The sequence below is a fragment of the Haliotis rubra genome, unplaced genomic scaffold, assembly GCF_003918875.1.
Source record: "Haliotis rubra isolate DU_JTF1 unplaced genomic scaffold, ASM391887v1 Scf504, whole genome shotgun sequence".
NCBI lineage: Eukaryota > Metazoa > Mollusca > Gastropoda > Lepetellida > Haliotidae > Haliotis > Haliotis rubra.
The window spans coordinates 741739-760167 of record NW_025767196.1 but is presented as its reverse complement, the minus strand read 5'-3'; the positions used below and the strand labels follow the sequence as shown (position 1 = coordinate 760167).

The 18429-nt window shown below is 37.8% G+C and overlaps 1 protein-coding gene across 1 annotated transcript in view; it reads left to right on the top strand.

Annotated features, from left to right (window-relative positions):
* The first annotated feature begins 11062 nt into the window (after positions 1-11062).
* LOC124291980 (girdin-like) overlaps positions 11063-18429 on the top strand; it is a 96424-nt gene continuing 89057 nt past the window's right edge. Inside the window, 2 exon segments of the mRNA XM_046729058.1 lie at positions 11063-11742; positions 12129-12217. Of these exon segments, the coding sequence (XP_046585014.1) occupies positions 11698-11742; positions 12129-12217 (134 nt within the window). The 5' untranslated portion in view covers positions 11063-11697.

The window sequence follows — 18429 nt, the reverse complement described above, 5'->3', positions numbered from 1 at the left end:
TCGCAATGTTTTAGATGAGAATGTTTTAAATATTTACTCATTAATGACCAATGATCCCTGATATGTCCTGACCAGGTCAAGTTGCTGTCTAAAATCTCAGGGCTTTTTTTGAGAGTGTAGAAAGTAATTCAAACTAGTAACCACTGTTGATGTTACATTATTCTTTTCCTTGTTTCATTTGTGCCAAATATTATTTATATTCTTATTTTGTCATGATTGAAAGATTTTATTAAAGCATAACCGAGCATAGTGACTTTGTTGTGTTTTTGCTTTATAGATAAAGCGTTAACTCGATTATAAGTAGTTTTTTGTAAAAAAAACAACTTCTTGCAATATATTGCAATGCATATCGTAATATATGCTTTCGCATCGCAATATATCGCAATGTGAAAATTCTCTGCAATACCCACCCCTAGTGTCAACACAATAAGAAAATGGATTTTGAATGAATTTCAACAGATTTGTTATGAGTGACCCTCTTAAATATGGGTTCACAGAATAGAATCGAGTGAATTTCTTTCGTCAAGGGTCACAAATCATTTAAAGGTTAACAATGTCGGTGGCGGAGAGTAGTTGCATGGGTGATCGCATGGCGCAGCTTGACTTCTGATTATTTTTAGGGCTTCGGTCCTGCCCTGCAATGTAGCAAGAGTAGGAGAGGTGACTTTATTCAAAACATGTCTGCTCACCCAGGTGCAGGATGAGATTGTGATGTGATTGTTATCTTCCTGAAGCCTGACAAGTCAGTTTAAGTTCAATATTCGCCATAGAGTCGACAATGAAATTCAAGTGCACACCGGTCCATTGCCCGGGGATTAATGTAGCATTTTGCCATCCTTTTTAGCTTAGATTTGGAGCATTATAAAAATATATACATTATTATCATTCCCATATCTATTTTAGGCTGATAATATTCGCGGGGTGTAATGTGTGAAGCGCCAGTAAAATATCCATTGAGATTGATAGGTCGCTTTAAGCAACAGTGACCCGATATTTTAGCGTTACGACACTGACTGACTGACTGAGTATGGTTTTACGCCGTTTTAGCAATATTCCAGCAATATCACGGCGGGGGACAGCAGAAATGGGCTTCACACATTGTACCCATGTGGGGATTCGAACCTGGGCCTTCGGCGTGACGAGCGAACGCTTTAACCACTAGGCTACCCCACCGCCCCTTAGCGTTACGACAAGGACACAAGGGAAAACACCAACAACCTAAAGAGTGAGTGAGTTTTAGTGTTACACCGCTTTTAGCACTATTCCAGCTACATCACGGTGGGGGACACCAGAAAAGGGCTCCACACATTGTACACACGTGTTGAATCGAACCCGGGTCTTCGGCACGACGTGTGAACGCTTAACCACTAGGCTACCCCACTGCCCCCAACAACCTAAAGATTGGCATGGTGCCATAAAATAGAAGTCTAATCACTAGACAATGTTCCTGTAGATTAGAATCAACGGTGGTCTCCATTTTGTTGTATCAAAATGATACAGCAGTTCAATTTCACGAAGACTTAATTGGCGTTGCGATTAATTACTGTCAATAATAATGGTATTGTTTATTGGCATGTGTTACATATAGATTGGTACCAACTGAGAACAACGCTATGTTTGTTTAACTGTATCAACATAGCGACATCTCCGTAGCAGCTCTTGATCGATGTCAACAAGCAGGTTGTTACCATGGAGATTAGTCTTGACGCTTTATGGTAATGGGGTTGTCAGTTTCCAACATATCTATCATAGATAAATATATAACGTAAGAGAATATCCAGTCTCGATTATCTGCCGAAACTCATTCCACAGGACGTAAAAGGCAAAACAGGATGAAAAGCATCTAGTACTTATGACGTGATATTTCCCGGTTGTCGCAAAAAGAAATAGCATGTCCTGTGCTAAAAAAACCAAAAGTATTCGTTCACTGGTTAACGCAACACAGCGCTACTCATGCTGTACGACGACAGCTTGTAATAAATAGTCAATCGTGTTATTATCACAATAATAATGATGAAATAAGAATATGTTTAACAATATTCCAGCACCCGAAATCGGCCTCACATTGTACACACGATGTACTCGAACCCAGAAAAACTCTTTAAATCCTTGGCAAACCTATCATCCCGACACGACAGTAGAAAAATCAAAGTTCATTATCGAAGCGAATCTAGGATTCGAACCCTGATCTTTGATCCAGCATCCTCTGATAGTGCAACTCGAGTCCCCGAAACCAAACAGGAAAAGGGACTTTTACACCATATACACAAATTTTTAAACGAAGATTATGACAAATCCCGACCGTTTCATTTGTGGTTTTAAATGTGGACGTTTCATTGTTCGGTAAACAAGACTTTAGCAGTGACATTTGAAATACAGGTATGTTAATGACACGTAATTTGCAAACGTCAAGTAAAATATGGAATTAAATTTCACCAAATTGCCATTTATCGCATATAGCGTCAATATCAACAAACAAACGTCAATTGTTTGCTACTATATCTGGCGCCAGAGTGTCTCGCCCAACTGATTGAATAATCCCGGCTAATGAACACAAGCTCCTCACGTAGATATTAATGATTTGATGACAACTCTACCACAACGCCTCTCAATCTCCGTTGGTTTGATAGTAAATAGCGGATCTCCCTCCTCAGTGACGAGCTGCATGCTTGACCGGCGCGTGACGGTCAGAGGTCAGACGGCGACGTCACGACCGCGAACAGCGATCAAGAGCAGACGAGACAAATGTCAGGCAGTTGAATACACGTTCACTCAAAAGGGAATACACGTCAGGAAAATATTTACCGGCTGTGACATGATCGGATTACGATGTGATGACTGTAGACTAGTATATGTATTTGTTCGCTTCAACATCCTCATTCATTCGAGAGAACGATCGGGAGAACGAAGTTGAGAGAAGAGTTCTAGTAACTTGTTATATAGACTTCGATTCAACTGAACCTGAAGAGACAATCTGTATCTGCATCTTAGTGACGAGGTAAGTCTGTGTCTAAACTCCATTCATCGTTTATCAACTATTAGTTTATCGTACCATTTTAAGTATTTTCTCACAATAATCCATAACAGTTTGATATATAAAGTATTGACTTCATTTAATTTGACATTTTTGTGACGTTATAAGGAAATGCTTTGCTCTAAACTGAAGGCATTCATTGTTTATCAACTCTTTATTCATCATTCCATGTTAAGGTCACCACAATCCATAACAGTATCATACAAAAGATGTTGACAGGTTTATGACTGACATTTTGAAGACGTTCTCAGAAAACATTTTTATGGGTGGGTTCATTTCAAATCAACGTAACTTTACTCGTTGAATCGCCTATGTTAAGTTCAACCTTTCTATTCTTCGAATGAAAAGATTCCATTATCAATGTATTGCACAGTTCGGTTCTAGTTTGCACGAAGAACAAGTATTTACAGTAATCAAGGAGTGTGTATGCTGTTCCGTTATGATATAGTCTTAAAATATCACTTTCTTTTCAAATGTTCAACTTCAGTTTGCTTCTTTTCAGTGTATTGAACTGTCATACTAATTCACCATGGCACCAGACATTACCACCACTCTCTCCATCGACATCAGGGTACCTCCGACTTCTATCACAGATCCTGCCATTTTGGACCACTTCCCAGAACTGTTTTACTCCAGTCAAGGGAGACTGGCAGCTTCCAGCCTCATTTCACGTGACAGTACAAGTAAAGGCGCTAAACAAATGACTGCAATTTCGGGAGAGGAAAGTGTTTCCATATTGAACAAAGATACATATTTGCTACCTGAAGATTATACCAAAAGTATACATCAGGTAACAGCCCTGCCTGGGAGGGAGGAGATCTGTTTGACTCCGAGTACGTGCTTCCTGACAACTGTCAATGGTGGCAGCAGGTGGGGAGCATTCATTTGAAGCGCCACCTGGTGATTTTGGTGTTGTGATTCTGCCTCACTTTGGGGAAAGTCTTGATTCCTCAAGTCTTTGGGAAGACGTGGACACTTTCGTGAGCGTTGTTGATGTCACTGATGATGACGTCACGGAGGAACGTGCTGTTTACGAGCCCGTGTACTGTCTAGACACGAGGACAACAACAGTGTGGGGTCTAGACATCATCTGGGAGGAGGATGAATCTGCATGAGGAGATATTTGTATATATTTATGCTTTGTAATAAATATTCATTGATGTGAAATGGTCTTAGTTATATTTATAGTCTGGAATATATGTATGTATGTATGCATGTATGCATGTATGTATGTGCATGTGTGTGTGTGTGTATGTACAAAGAATCACATCAAAATGGAAAATACTGCATTCAACGGCCTGAAGTACACACACGCATATATATATATATATATATATATATATATATATATATATATATATATATTATAGATAAATAAAAACAGAATGCCGTTTTTCTCCAACATGTTTCGTTTTTACTCTTCAGGAGATTGACAACTCAATATCTAAATCTCCCTGAAGAACGAAACATGTTGGAGAAAAACGGCATTCTGTTTTATTTATCTATGCAATATTTATGACTGAACACCTGTACTACTTTGGACATTTTGTGCGTGTATATATATATATATATATATATATATATTCTCCCTGAAGATAAAAGTGAAACATGTTGGAGAATATCCGTGTCGTGTCATTATTTCAGAAACTTCTTCTTATATATGTACTACTGTACGCTCGGTATTCTCATCACTCATATATATATAAACACATACACACACACAAAAATCAATGTGTGTGTGTGTATATATACTTGTTTAACAGGGATTACTAAATGGAGCTCAGAGTAATCCTACTCCCATGGCTATTACTTGTCAAGGTTGGGCGTCGTCGCTTCACTGGACCAGGATTGTGCACGTGTCTCACGTGTCTCACGTGATACAACGTTCACGTGGTTTCATTAATGCTATGGCATCGTTCCTCCAACATAATACTGCTTTGAACGGCGAGGTATCCATGGCTCTTTAGAGCGGATTGAGTGTTAATGAACAAGATACCACCCGATACAGCAAGAAGAATGAGCTCTTGTCCACTTCCTCAAATACAAAAAAAACAACCTACAGCTTTTTTGACAACTGTATCTGCGAATTATACCGGCACTGTTGTTGTCTGGACCCGTCACTGTTGATATCCTTTTATAAAAACACATAACCAGAAAACTATTCTTTAAAAAGTATTTTTCATTATTTTGAAGAAATCAAGAAATATATATATATACCTTCTCAACTGTCTCTCTGAGTATCCAATAATAGTTTAAGGTTGGCGATCCACAAAATAGAAGATTATTATTGGAACGGGTTCAAAATGAGTAAAAATGATTAAAAAAAGTAAACCTTTAAACTATTTACGTACTACATATACAAATTATTGTGTTAAGATATAAGACGAAAATATTCAATTCTCTTCGTGCGGAAGACAAATGTAACTCTCCGCGTTCCACGACTGAAATTCGGGTCGACCAATGTTACCACATATCTGGTAACAAGTGTGGACTAAATTCAGTATGAGTTATGCAGAGTGAACCATAGTGGTGATCCGATTAATTGAAATAATCGAAGATTGGTCGCAGTGACTAAACGACCAAGCAATCGATCATGTTTTCTCCTAATCGATCACAAGCAATTCTGGAACACTTGTTTTGATCAACAATATTTTTCACAAGGTTGGTTTTGTCTGTTGCATTTTATAAACACTATAAGCTCGTTCCAAGTCATGATTGAATTTATCTTAAAGACACTAAGAAATTTATGGTAACATACTAGTCATCCTTTAAAGATGTGAAATTTTGCCCAAACCCCCAAAATAACTACATGTTTTTTTCTTTATTTTTGTGTGCATTAACAAATTTCATAAATGAGGCTAACCAATTATTTTCAATGATTGATCGGTGGTAGTGAACCAATCATCAATTATGAGATTTTAACAATTCCCAACACTAGTGAATAAGTATATATAACCTAGGGCTGTATACTCCCTGTAACACCGATGAGTTGTGAGTATAGTCCAATACGTCATAGAGAGCATGAATATGGAACTCGTTTCTCCTTTCGTGTTCAGATGTAATAGGATTTGGCATGTTTGGGAGTGCTGGTAATCAGTTTGAAGACCTGCCCAGAACCAGGCGTATTTTCTGTTCATGTGGATTAATGCCAGTGAATGTTGTGTGTGCGTTTGTAGTCTAATGATTCGAGAGTATTGTGACACTTCTGATATTTAGAATTATTTTATTATACACCCCAGTTGTGTTACTATTTGCTGTATACACATGGAATATATGCGGTAAAAATAGAGATATCGCTTGTCTTTTTGGTTTCCTTAACCGTTCTAAAGGTTAATTGACAGGCACCCCGTAAAGTGCTGGCACTGGCTTATCAGTGTTATCACCAATCAGCACCTTCCTACCTGTCTGAACTCACACAAGTCTACCACCCATCTAGAGTCCTCCGATCTGCCCAACAACATCTCTTCTCTGTTTCCAACCCCACGTCTGAGACGATTTGGTCAGAGATCATTTACTTACAATGCCACCACTCTCTGGAATAAACTCCCAGATTATCTTAAAGGAATCCCTACTCTGCAAATGTTCAAAGACAGTCTCAAAACATTTCTCTTCACTCAGTTCTATAGACTCTAATCATTTCTAGCCGCTATCTCTTAACCTCGTGATGTCAGAATCTCTTATGTAGCGCTATGAGCATACACTTCGTGTCTGATTTGGCGCAATATAAATGTACTTATTATTATTTTTATTAAATGTTGTTATTTTAAGGCGTCTGTGAACTGCCTGTCTGCGTTATGGGAGGATACCGTTCTAAATTACCTATTCTAGGAAACTATATTCGACGCGACCCCCTAATTTTCCCTTTTCTACTGTCCCAAACTGATCGATACTGACGCGAGTTTCACCAGAACGTTATTCAGTTGCATTCAGGAGAAGATTGAGTGAGGTTTTATGCCGAGTTTAGCAATATTCCAGCAATAACACGACCGGGTGAACAAGAATTTTAGCTTCACACATTACACCCCATGGGTAATCGAACCCGTGTCTTTGGCGTGACAAGCGAACGCTTTAACCACAAGGCTAATGCACCTTCCCCTTCAGTAAAAAGAGGAAACACATGTGTACTGCTGTAATATCAAGTATAACATTTCTGGCCAAAGCTGCCATTGTACCATTTTTAGTAAAGTATGTAAACCGACAAGAAAGGTCAAATAACGCGAAGAATATGAAACAATGATGCAAAGTCGTCATTCAAGTTGGTTACAGCGTTCGTTCGTCAGGCCGAAGACCCGGGTTCGAATCCCCACATGGGTACAATGTGTGAAGTCTATTTCTGGTGCACCCGCCGTGTTATTGCTGGAATATTGCTAAACGCGGCGTAAAACCATACTCACACTCTGTAATCTTGGCTGATAATTACTGTCAGTGGCACTTAATGAGAATGGCGACTTAATTAACGCTTTAGGATACGTGTTGATACAAAAAGACAGATTGAGAGGCTCTGACTGTGAGCAGAGTTCAGCGTTAACAGGAGCTAAACATATCAACATGATAAAGATAAATTTCGTTAATAGTGTCCGCAACACAGCTGATTCCGCGTTAATTAGTTCCAGTGAGATTCAACTGTTTCCTTAGAGGCTGTACCAGGGGCGTGTGTAATGTTTGCCCTTGACTCGTGTTTTTTTGAGACCTTCAGAGTGATCCAGACAGTAATCACAATTGATTCCAGTTATGTTGGAGCTGCCTCATAAGTATTGTGTCAACGGACCAACGTTAACCAAGTGAATTTCAACAACCCTGGTATGACTGTCAGTTGGTGTAAGCTAAACTCACTTAAATATATGTTTTGAAATCCAGAATCTTTGGAGTTTCGTTCTTCACAATTGATGTCTACAAAGCAATGACTGCCCCAAACTCAAATCAACTGATCTGACATATTTTCATTTTATTTTTATCACATACAGTATAGCGTTTCTCTTTCCATTTCAACCACATTCCTCAGTATGGCATCAGAATTCACTTACGTCAATGCCCACACATCCGGGTACCGCCGATCATTCTCATCGACCGCACAATCATTGCCGTCTTTCCAGGGCTATCCAAAGCAGGAGAGTCGGCTATAATAAAGGAAGCGCCAGTAAAATATTACATAGTTCTTTTCGATCAGCTCTCTGCGCGCGTTATTTGGCTGTCAGTGTCACAGTGACTGGAATCAATGGATGCTTTGAGTGTGGAAGCAAAGCAAAAACTTTTCACTGTGTAGGATTTGTTGGATGATGCTCTTGGTAAACTTTCATCTGTGCAATGTTTTTGTTTAGAAGTATCCTCCATTGTTGGTTTGTCACTGTAAGTAGTAACACCTTTCACTGTTTTTCAGTTTAAGAGTTCTGGACAAATCGCCTGAATCGGATGGTGATATCCGATGGTAACATATTTACCTTCTTACCTGAATTCAATAACCTTGTGGAAAGTCGTCAAACTGTTCTCGTCTAAACAAACGCGCAATCTTAAAATCTTGCTATGTACATTAATGTAATATTAAGTCTACAAAGATACATTAACCTTTGGTTCTTTTTCGCTTTTATCTGCCATCTTGACATATATATATTTATATGACTATAGTAATATTGTATTCTCATGTACCACCGTTGGTGGTGTTTTGAGTAATAAATTGAATTGATAACGAAACTCTGAGCTGTACAATTTCTCTGTTTGGAAGTATCCTTTGCATTTTTAAGCAACATTGTTGGCCGTATTCCAGCTATGCGACGACAATATTAAATAACGTCTGGATCAGACAGTCCAGTGATTAATATCATGAGCATCGATTCAATAGGATACGGCATGCAGTCAACCACGTCACCGAGCTTAGACGCCTTTTACGACAAGCGCTGGTTGCAAGGTGCATTAATCTCTAAAAGTACTTTCTCTGAAAACTTAAGAAAATGTGCATGGGTCGGTGACAATATCACTTGAAAGCATTTGTTCCACCATTAACAGTAAGAAAAGTAACATTAACCGGTGAAAGCACTGTCCACTTGCATAAAGCAACGTAACTGCTTGTGGCAACATTATTCACGGTTAATAATACAAAATATAATGATTATTCCGTTTTTTAAACAAAAATCCTAAAAATAATAGCAAGATTCAACACGAATAATAAAATATGTATATATTTTTTTAATTAAGCAATATAGGTAATTAAATACAGTATTCAAAAGGAATATCCAAAATTATAATAATCATACATGTTTGAAGAATCAAAACGGGCCTAATTCAAAACGAATTTAAATTAATGTCACACCTTATCGTATCTTACTCACTTTCCTACCGAGAGCCTGGAATGATGTTGTTTTTTGACATGCGCTCATATTTGTCTCAAGCCATGGCCCTTAATTACTGCAATTACTGCCACCGTGTTCAGGGGATGTTGCCACGGTGCCTTAAAAACATGTTGTTTTTTGGCACGTGTAACATATAGATTGGCACCAACTGGTCTCCTCGTTGTGTTTGTTTAACTGTATCAACATAGCGACACCTCTGTAGCAACTCTTGATCGATGTCAGCAACAGGTTGTTACAAAATAGATTAGTTTTGACGCTGTGTGTAGGAGATACGATCGTGATTGTCATGTGTCTATTATAGATAAATATATAAGGTTTTGTATATATAAATCTTGATTATCTGTCGAAACCGAATCTATTGCGCGTAAATTGCAAAGGTGAGGTGAAAAGTATCAAATGGAGCCCTGAAAGTCAGTCACGGCAACAACTTTTCGCAAAAAGGGTATGTCCTGTTCTACACCACACAAATTGCGTGAAAGGTAAGCATTCTTTTACTGGTTAACACCAAATTACAGCAATCGTAGAATACGACAGCCCTTGTAAGCAATCGAGTCTTGAAGAGACAATCAAGTGATTGTGAACCAGAAAATTCTGTGATCCTCTTATCAGATATGTAAATCGGATAAACAATTATATTTTCACTCAAGTCAATTATATTTTCAAGTCAGTAAGAAATCGAAACTTTTGAAATCATAATGTAAGTGTTGTTTCCATCCAACCAGTCATGAAGGTACGTATGACATTTGTGATGGAATAATCTCATCGAATATGAACCTGATTAAATTCAAAATTCGATTTAAAATCAAAATAAATTGGAAGTGTAACGACTCCATCAATGCATCTGTGGTAGTTGAGACGTGCAGAATCTATCGCAACTCTATCAGGATCTGCTGGTCACGACCATATCTGTTTATTTCCGAATATGGGTTCAGAAATAGAATCATGTATATATGCACTGAACTGAGTGGGAACAGTTCTCTCTAAGACATCGCTGAAATTCAATCTTAAACGTGTACAGTAGGCCAAATATGTCTGACACGTGGTAATCAAACATTGTTTTGGCATAGCATTTTTACATCAACTATTACCTTCTGTACACAGGTCCTGTGTTATACTTCTTGTATTAATCATGATTGTAGTGCATAAATGTTTTAAATGTCTTTATCATTGATGAGTTTAGGAGATGTGAGAAATATTGGAGGAATTTTTAAATACCTTCGGCTAGACAAGTATCACTTAGTGCCAACTTATTTGTAGTAAATATATTTTTCTCTTACCTTCGAGTATGAAATTATGAAATTTTAATTTCAGTGCATGATTTACCTTAGACATTAGCGTTATTTATAACAACCCGATACGTAAATATTTTGCAGATACAGAGATGTCTCGAGTTGTCTCCCTTAGATTACACAGCATTTTCGACAGGTGTCCGTTTAGTCAACATGGTCGCTTCAAAGCGAGTACAATGCTGCAGTTCTAAGATATTTTATGAACGAAGAATTTCACCCTTCATTGAACTCCTACGAAGCAATAACCCGCCTTCTGCAGAGCTGAAGGCAAATTCATAACACTCGGTTTACGCGCCACTAACAGAATACCATAGTAACTGGTAAATATTCCCTGCGGAGTGATACACTGTCATGTCAAAGGTCATATAGCACTAACGTGATTGGCTGGACCTGAATGCAATGGCGTGACACAGTTTAGAGAAAATGTGAGGAAGAAACCGCGGAGACTCGAATGTATGCAAGTCGCATATATGTGTCATTTCCTGTCCACTATCTTTCCAAGACCGCACGTACACAGGACTTGACAATGTAAAAGAAAGTTGTCCTTTCCATTGAATTCAGCGAAGTGAACCGGCACGCAATAAGCTGAATGATCCCCCGACGTAATCTGCAAGCTTATTGCCGTCTCAGTGTTGTGAATTTCAAGGCCTGTGCATGCTTCTACCTGTCTGAGATTCTGAGCCATTGTAAACACTGAGTCAAATGGAATGTTATTCATCAGACCAGAAGGAGTATGTGTTTTCGGTGCGGTTAGGACATTCGGATCTTACTTACTCTCGCCTTTTCTCAGAAGAAATTGCAAGATCGAGAGTTGTCAACAACAAATGAATGACATCTAGGAGCTGGATCCCCACGTGTGGATTGTGTGTGTTTCAGTGGAGGAATTTCTTTATCTATTTTGTCTTGATCTTATGGTTAGTTCTATATCTAGTCCAGTGTTTACAAAGCCAGCATCAGCGTGAGTATGAGGCTGATAGAGCGACCAACGAGGATTTACCTGTGAGAAAACCCAAGCTTGAAAATTTTGAAAATGGCAGAGGACAGGGCCTACATGACGAACCCTCTTGTAGTGTGGGTGAGTGTTTTCAGCGGAGTCTGTCGTGTTACGACTGAAATTACATGTATTTTTAATTTTTGTTTCTGACATTATGCAGCACGATAATAATGAATTCATAACCGAGGTTATTGAACTGCGAGCAAGAAAATAATAGGACAAAAATGTTGAAGTATTTTCAACATTTATTTTCGTGTATTCCTTTTGTTTTGGGATAGATGCAGCACGCCAACACATAATTTACGCTAGAGCCAATTTAACGGAAAATTAATTAGACAATTATGTCTTCTGAGGTAATTTTAACATTTAGTTTACTGGCAGTAGACCTAAATATGATATGATTTTAATATTCTTCATATCTACAGGCCAACACTGAATTAAGATTAATTGTGTTATTTTCAATTCAGGTGGAAACTTTTCGAGGCAGTGACAGCCCACCTCTGAAATACAAGGATTTATACGATGGAGTTTTCCTGTGTGATGTCATGCAACAGATGTGAGTAGAATCTAGAAACAATGCCGAGTAAAATTGTGTCCATATCACGTTACCATTGTCAAATTCTCATAAAATTGTGTTAATTTGTTTTAAGACCATTCCATGATATTCCCATTCTGGACATGAAAATCACTCCAGTAAAGAATGCAACAGAATGTCCCCAGCAGCATGGCCAAGTTTCTTTGTGGAGTATTGAGTTGATCACACCGGTTATTCCTCAGATAGGATAAATAATTGATTGTAAAGTGAATAGTCTCATGCTAGCAGGTGCTATATATGTGACTGAATATTTCTCGACTGCGCTTCATACCTGTTGTGACCTTTCATGTCTTGATGCTGGTATGTTACTGATTTGTATTAACTCATGTTGAAATATCACACAATAACTCAACATGGACTATACTAGTATAGTTAGACTAATGCTTAGTTTCTGAATATATATAATTTTGATAGTAACAAACAAGCCCATTTAAAGTGAAAAGGAGCCCTAGGGAGACCAGAGATTCAGAACCTGAGGAAATCTAGACTTACTTATTTAGGGCTTTAGCACTGCAGAGAGAGCTTGGCAGTAGGGAAAATAATGTGGTTCAGGGACTGAGACAGACTATAGTATAGTCATCCAGTCTCTAGTAAATAGATTAGCCTGATAAGGGAATATAAACCGGATATTGTTTGATAGCCATCAATGTGTGGATATTGTTTGATATCGTTCGATTATGTCCCTTATCAAGAAAAACAAAGAGTAGTTGCATTTTTTGCACTTTTTTTAGGTAAAAAAATTAATGTATGTTTTCTTTAAATACGACATGGAAAGTTTAAAGATATATTTGATTTGTTATAATTGGTTCATTGAGTGTCTGTGTCTTTTGGCAGTAGTTTGAAGCCTGACTCTGGTAAAAGTCTGTTCGGTCTAGGAAGCTGAGCAAATAATTGTCCACATAATAACTTAAACTTCTACTGAAAATGATATCGAGCCATGGGCTAGTAGACTCAGGATTTTTTGCCGTAAGCTGCATCAGTTTCCTATTGCAGATATTCTTTGGTACAGCTTATTGTCTAAATAAGAAAACTGGTTCCCCTGACCTACCAACCACTGACCCTTGAAAAACGATTGCCAGCATAGCTTATCTATCAATCGATTAGGGGGTTAAACTGAAGTGATTTGGTTGTCAAGCCGGTTAAGTGGGAACTATTATTTTAATTCGATATTCTGGTCATTTTGTGTCCATGTATTTAGCCACAGGCACCTCAGTCAGTTAAATTCAGCTAGCCTTGCATCATTAACCGTCATCAGTGCCTGCATGTTGGTCACGCTTCACTGACCATGTACAATGGTGAGGAAGTGCGGAGGTGGAGGTAGGTGGGGAAGGGGGTGTTTGTTCCCAGGGGTATTGTAATCTCCAACTGGCTAAACTGCACTCAGCATGTTCACGCTCCACAAAGGTCAATGTCACCCGTGGTACGTGTCAGCGTACCTGTAGTTGCACCTGTGGTTAGATAATTACTTGATTACAGGTAAGAACTTCAAAGGCTGATCTGGGCAGGTAGAGTGTGATGGGAAGAAACTGTGGAGGGGAATACTATAGATATGGGGGATCAGTAAGATTATTTGCACAGATGAGAGGACAAGGGAATTCCTTCAAAATAAACAGAGGTTTGACATATCAGACAAGTTGTTATCATATCAGCAGGGTTATATATTTGCTGGTGCTGTCATGTTGCATCTGGAGACTGATTGAGCCAAAAATGGACCTAAAATTATGAAAAATGGACAGCCTGTTTTGTTTTATAGATGTAAATAATGAAAGCTTTTGTCAGTTGGATCAATGATGTCAATGTTTCACATATTAAAATGTTTTATTCTGTCAATAAATTGAATTCACCTACCTTTCATCAATAGCCACCATCTGTTTTTCAGGAGTTTTAGTCACCTTAAAGTTTTATTTGAATCATTTTGTGATAAAAATAATTAACCAACTTCACTTGGTCTAGGTTTTTGTAAAAATCATCGGACAAAAATGTGAGGTCGGCATCATTTCATCGTCATTTATATTGTCCAAGCACCACAATCAGTGGGATAAGAAGAACTTTGTCATCTGGATTATATTTTATTTTTATGGTCGATGGATCTGTAAAGTAAATATAAAGTCTGTTTTTATAAGCAATTCTGTTAAGTAAAGGGTGTTTAACATGAGTTGAGTCTGTCTGGACAAATGTACCTTCAAGGCTGGAGTATGATTTTAAAAGGGTGTGTCTCAGTTGGCTAAACTTGAAGTGTTTGCTGAGATCATTCAGAATATTTTTCTTCTTTGAAGATTTACTTTAACATGTCTAAGAAAACACAAAACACACCAAGTAATCAAACAGTATATACATCTTGTTCAAACTTCCAGTTGCATTATTACATCAGTCAAACAATATTTGCTATTTGGTTTCGTTGTGGAAGTTTTGTTGAGTCTCTCAGAGTAGGACTATTTACACAAAGTATTCTGTTTACTTATATTGTAATGATAATCTCCAAAACAGTCAGTGACAACTGTCAGCTGATAAGATATTGTATTATTTCCTCATTTATTAGAGGCAGCATTTAGACAACTGGCCAGTAAAATACCAGCAATACTGAGCATGTTCAAATTATATCCTGTAAACAGAAGTGTCGCAGAAAGAAACTTGACTGTCACTGTCAATGGTTCACTGTAGCATATTTGAGTATTGAATTGAAATTTTTAACAATAAATGTGTTAATTAACTAGGGTGAAAGGTATATCATGTAACAGTTTATTTTGTCAAATATAATGCACATCAATATAATTTGGCTTTACCTTTTCTATTTTTAATTAAGTTTATGAATGGCTTTTAAAGCTGTGTATTGCCTGAGATCTTGTGACTATTGTGATGCTGATGTGCAACAAAAGATAGCAATAAATACCTGTTTAAAACCTCTTTCTAAACACTTATTGTTATCATAAAATAATAAATAACAATATGCATGAAACCCACTTTTGTCTGATGATGTTTTAAACCTGAAATGTGCTGAAACTGAAGGCTTAAATGTCACCAGCTCATTTATGTGTTCACCATACTTACACATGGGCTATGTTACTTACGAGAGGGAACTACATCCATTCCTGTTCTATAGACAGCATATCATGATTCCATAAACCAGCATTTAAAGTATTGTTTTTACCTAAGTATCTATGACATCATAAGCATCAGTGTATCGTTATCACACAAAATTGTTGTAAGAAATGTTTTTACATGTATGTGCAGAAAGGTATGAAAAGGAACTGTATAATTATGCAACAATAATATTCATCACTTGTATATAGAACCATAGAATATAACAATTATTAATCCTTGAAGATAGCTTCCAAGGGCTTTAGTTTAGAATCTCGAATGCAACCAACAGTATGACCTTACCCCTGTTGCCTGTGTTGTACAGAACACCTTGAACAATGATTCTGTTTCATGTCTTCTGGAGAGGACATGACAAACAGAGCATTGTTTTACCATGCAATTACATTAATTTACAGGTCTGTGATTAAAATCTGTCAGTGCAGTATTGCATGTGAGTTATTATCACTAAGAGATAATGGCTTTGTTCAACTTGAGGTGAAACGCAAGATAATCAGTGTTGTGTTGCTGAATTAATGAGGCTGGAGGCGTCTGACATTGATGTACTGGTCAGTGGTGATGTAAGAGACGCGTCTGCTCATCAGCACGGCAACACTAACCCAATGGGGATTCCAGGAAATAATAGGTCCTCAGTTTTCCATGCTTATTATAGGAGTGTGCTAATGAAAATCCTTTAGTCTTTCATTGACTTTTGTGATGGCATTAACACTGAGATTTACTGAAAAAGATATTAAGAGATTTGGGTCACTAACCCCATGGGGATTCAGGAAAGAATAGGTCCCTAGTGTTCAATGCTTATTATAGGAGTGTACTAATGAAAATCCTTTGGTCATTCATTGACTTTGTGATGGCATTAACACTGAGGCCTACTGAAAAGGATATTAAGAGATTTGGGTCAGGTCAGGCTAGCTGGTACATTCAAAGTTTTGGAACAGACTGCATGGCGTCATACCTGATAACATGGATCGGCTCTTTAAGTTTAAGTCTATATCAGGTCAAGAGAATCAGCCACCTCATAGTGCTGATCCACTGTCCTTGCACCCTATTGTATTCAAAGTTAGAACTTGTCGAAGTAAGAACCTATACTGGTCCTCAGTGGTGATCCAAGTCATCTGTTGGTCACGCAGTGATTTGGTTCATAGCTTGTCATAATCCCAACAGGGTGGATATATCGATCACAAGATCGCCACAATACAGATCACCAGATTTTCTGGTCCAGATTCAATGATATACAGGCCACCATTATAGTTTTATGATATTGATGACTGTGGGATAGATGCAGCATGCCAACACATAATTTACTTTGAAGCCAATTTAATGGAAAATGAATTAGACAATTGTGCCTTTTGGGGTAATTTTAATAATCTGCTGGAAGTAGACCTACATGACACTGTCCTTGTTCTTGAATTGCGCCTGTTCTATATTTTTATCTTTACTTTAAGCAAGTTGACATGACTGCAATAGTACAATGGTCAGAGAGCTAAAATAGTTTGGTTTTTTAAAACAGGACCCTGGTCAAGGGGTCAAAAGCAGGGTCTCAGCTGACATGATCTCCTTAGGTCATGTGTTTGCCTAACCTTGCACAATCAGCAACAGAACTGTCCACCAACATCAACAAAGCCAAGAGGGGCAAGTGGGCTATGGTCGTTACATGTCATTGATCCTCATGAGGATGTGGACATTGACAACTACAGCACCAACATCAGCGCTAACAACAGCATCAATACAGTTACTCAGTTGTTGCAACTTGCCGCCAGGGTGTCACTTTTCACAGCTTCAGGGGAAAGTGTTGTCAGACATGTAGTGTGTTATTTTACATTGGCAGGAAACTTGCAACACAATATGTCTAGTGACAGAGGGGTCTCGAAGCCCTTGGGGTCAAAATCATTACGAACCAAAATAAACACTCTACAAGCCCCCCTAATAACTTGTTGAGAATGTTTTAGCAGAGATGCTGAACATTTTGTTTCTTTAAATGGAATAAAATCCTATTTAATCATTCTTCAAAATGGATTAAAACAAGAAAATGTGCATTTTTTTAGAACATATGCTAATTTTTGTCAACTTGGTCATTGCAGCTAAAGTGTTATATTTGTCTGAATTATGGTGAAGACAACTTCGCTAAGTGAATCGATTTCAGTTTTAATTATCAATCTTAACTGATGGTATAAGTGTGTTGCTTCCAGATGTTGCAGGTAGTTTCTTCTATTTCAACATGTTCAGTGTGAATGTGACATTTAGTTTTAAATTTAAAGTTTTAAAATTGTCTTGAGTTTATAGACAAAAATCAACAATGCCCCATTGGGCTACATGCTTTCTACATCAGTACATGTGATTCTTTGACAAAGGAAACATGGCAGTCCAGTACTACATCAATACCATGCATTATAGGTGAGGACTCAGTTAATATAACAGGGAAGTTTTTTCAAGGATGAAAGTCAAATTGTTTCCAGAGTCAATGAAATATTCCAATACTTCCATGAGACTGATGTTATGTAGAATTTTGCCAGTCTTCCATTTGCAAATGTGCAAGTGTGCAGCATGTGATACCTAATCGTTCCAGTTCCCCTATCTCTACCCACAATGCACCAGCTTGCTTTAATCACAACCACAGTCTATTTGGGGCAGTTTATCCTATACCTCTCACCTGCTTTGTATTGATTTTATTTCCCATTGGAAGTATAAATGCCAGTGCATTATAATGTGCTCTGGTTAAAGTAATTCTTGGCCAGGACAAGCACCCCTTTTGTTTGCTCACCATTGTGATTGGGGGTCATTCACCAGCAAGAGAAAAGCCATTTACTGAAGCTTGGAGATCAGTCTGACTAACAAAGAGTTTTCTCGTTCAGGTTTGATTTTTATATCTCCATCATGGTGGATAATAGGTGCCAATTCTGAAAGCAGGGTAATATAAATGTCAAGCCGTCAAGATCTTAGATTTTGAAAAACTGCAGGTGTACATATCCCTCCTCACAAAACAAAAACACAAATACATTGACTCTAGAGTAAGGCCTAGTCTCTGAAAATATGCAATTTTTAAAGGAACAGGTAACCACATTTAAATTGAAAAGGAGCTC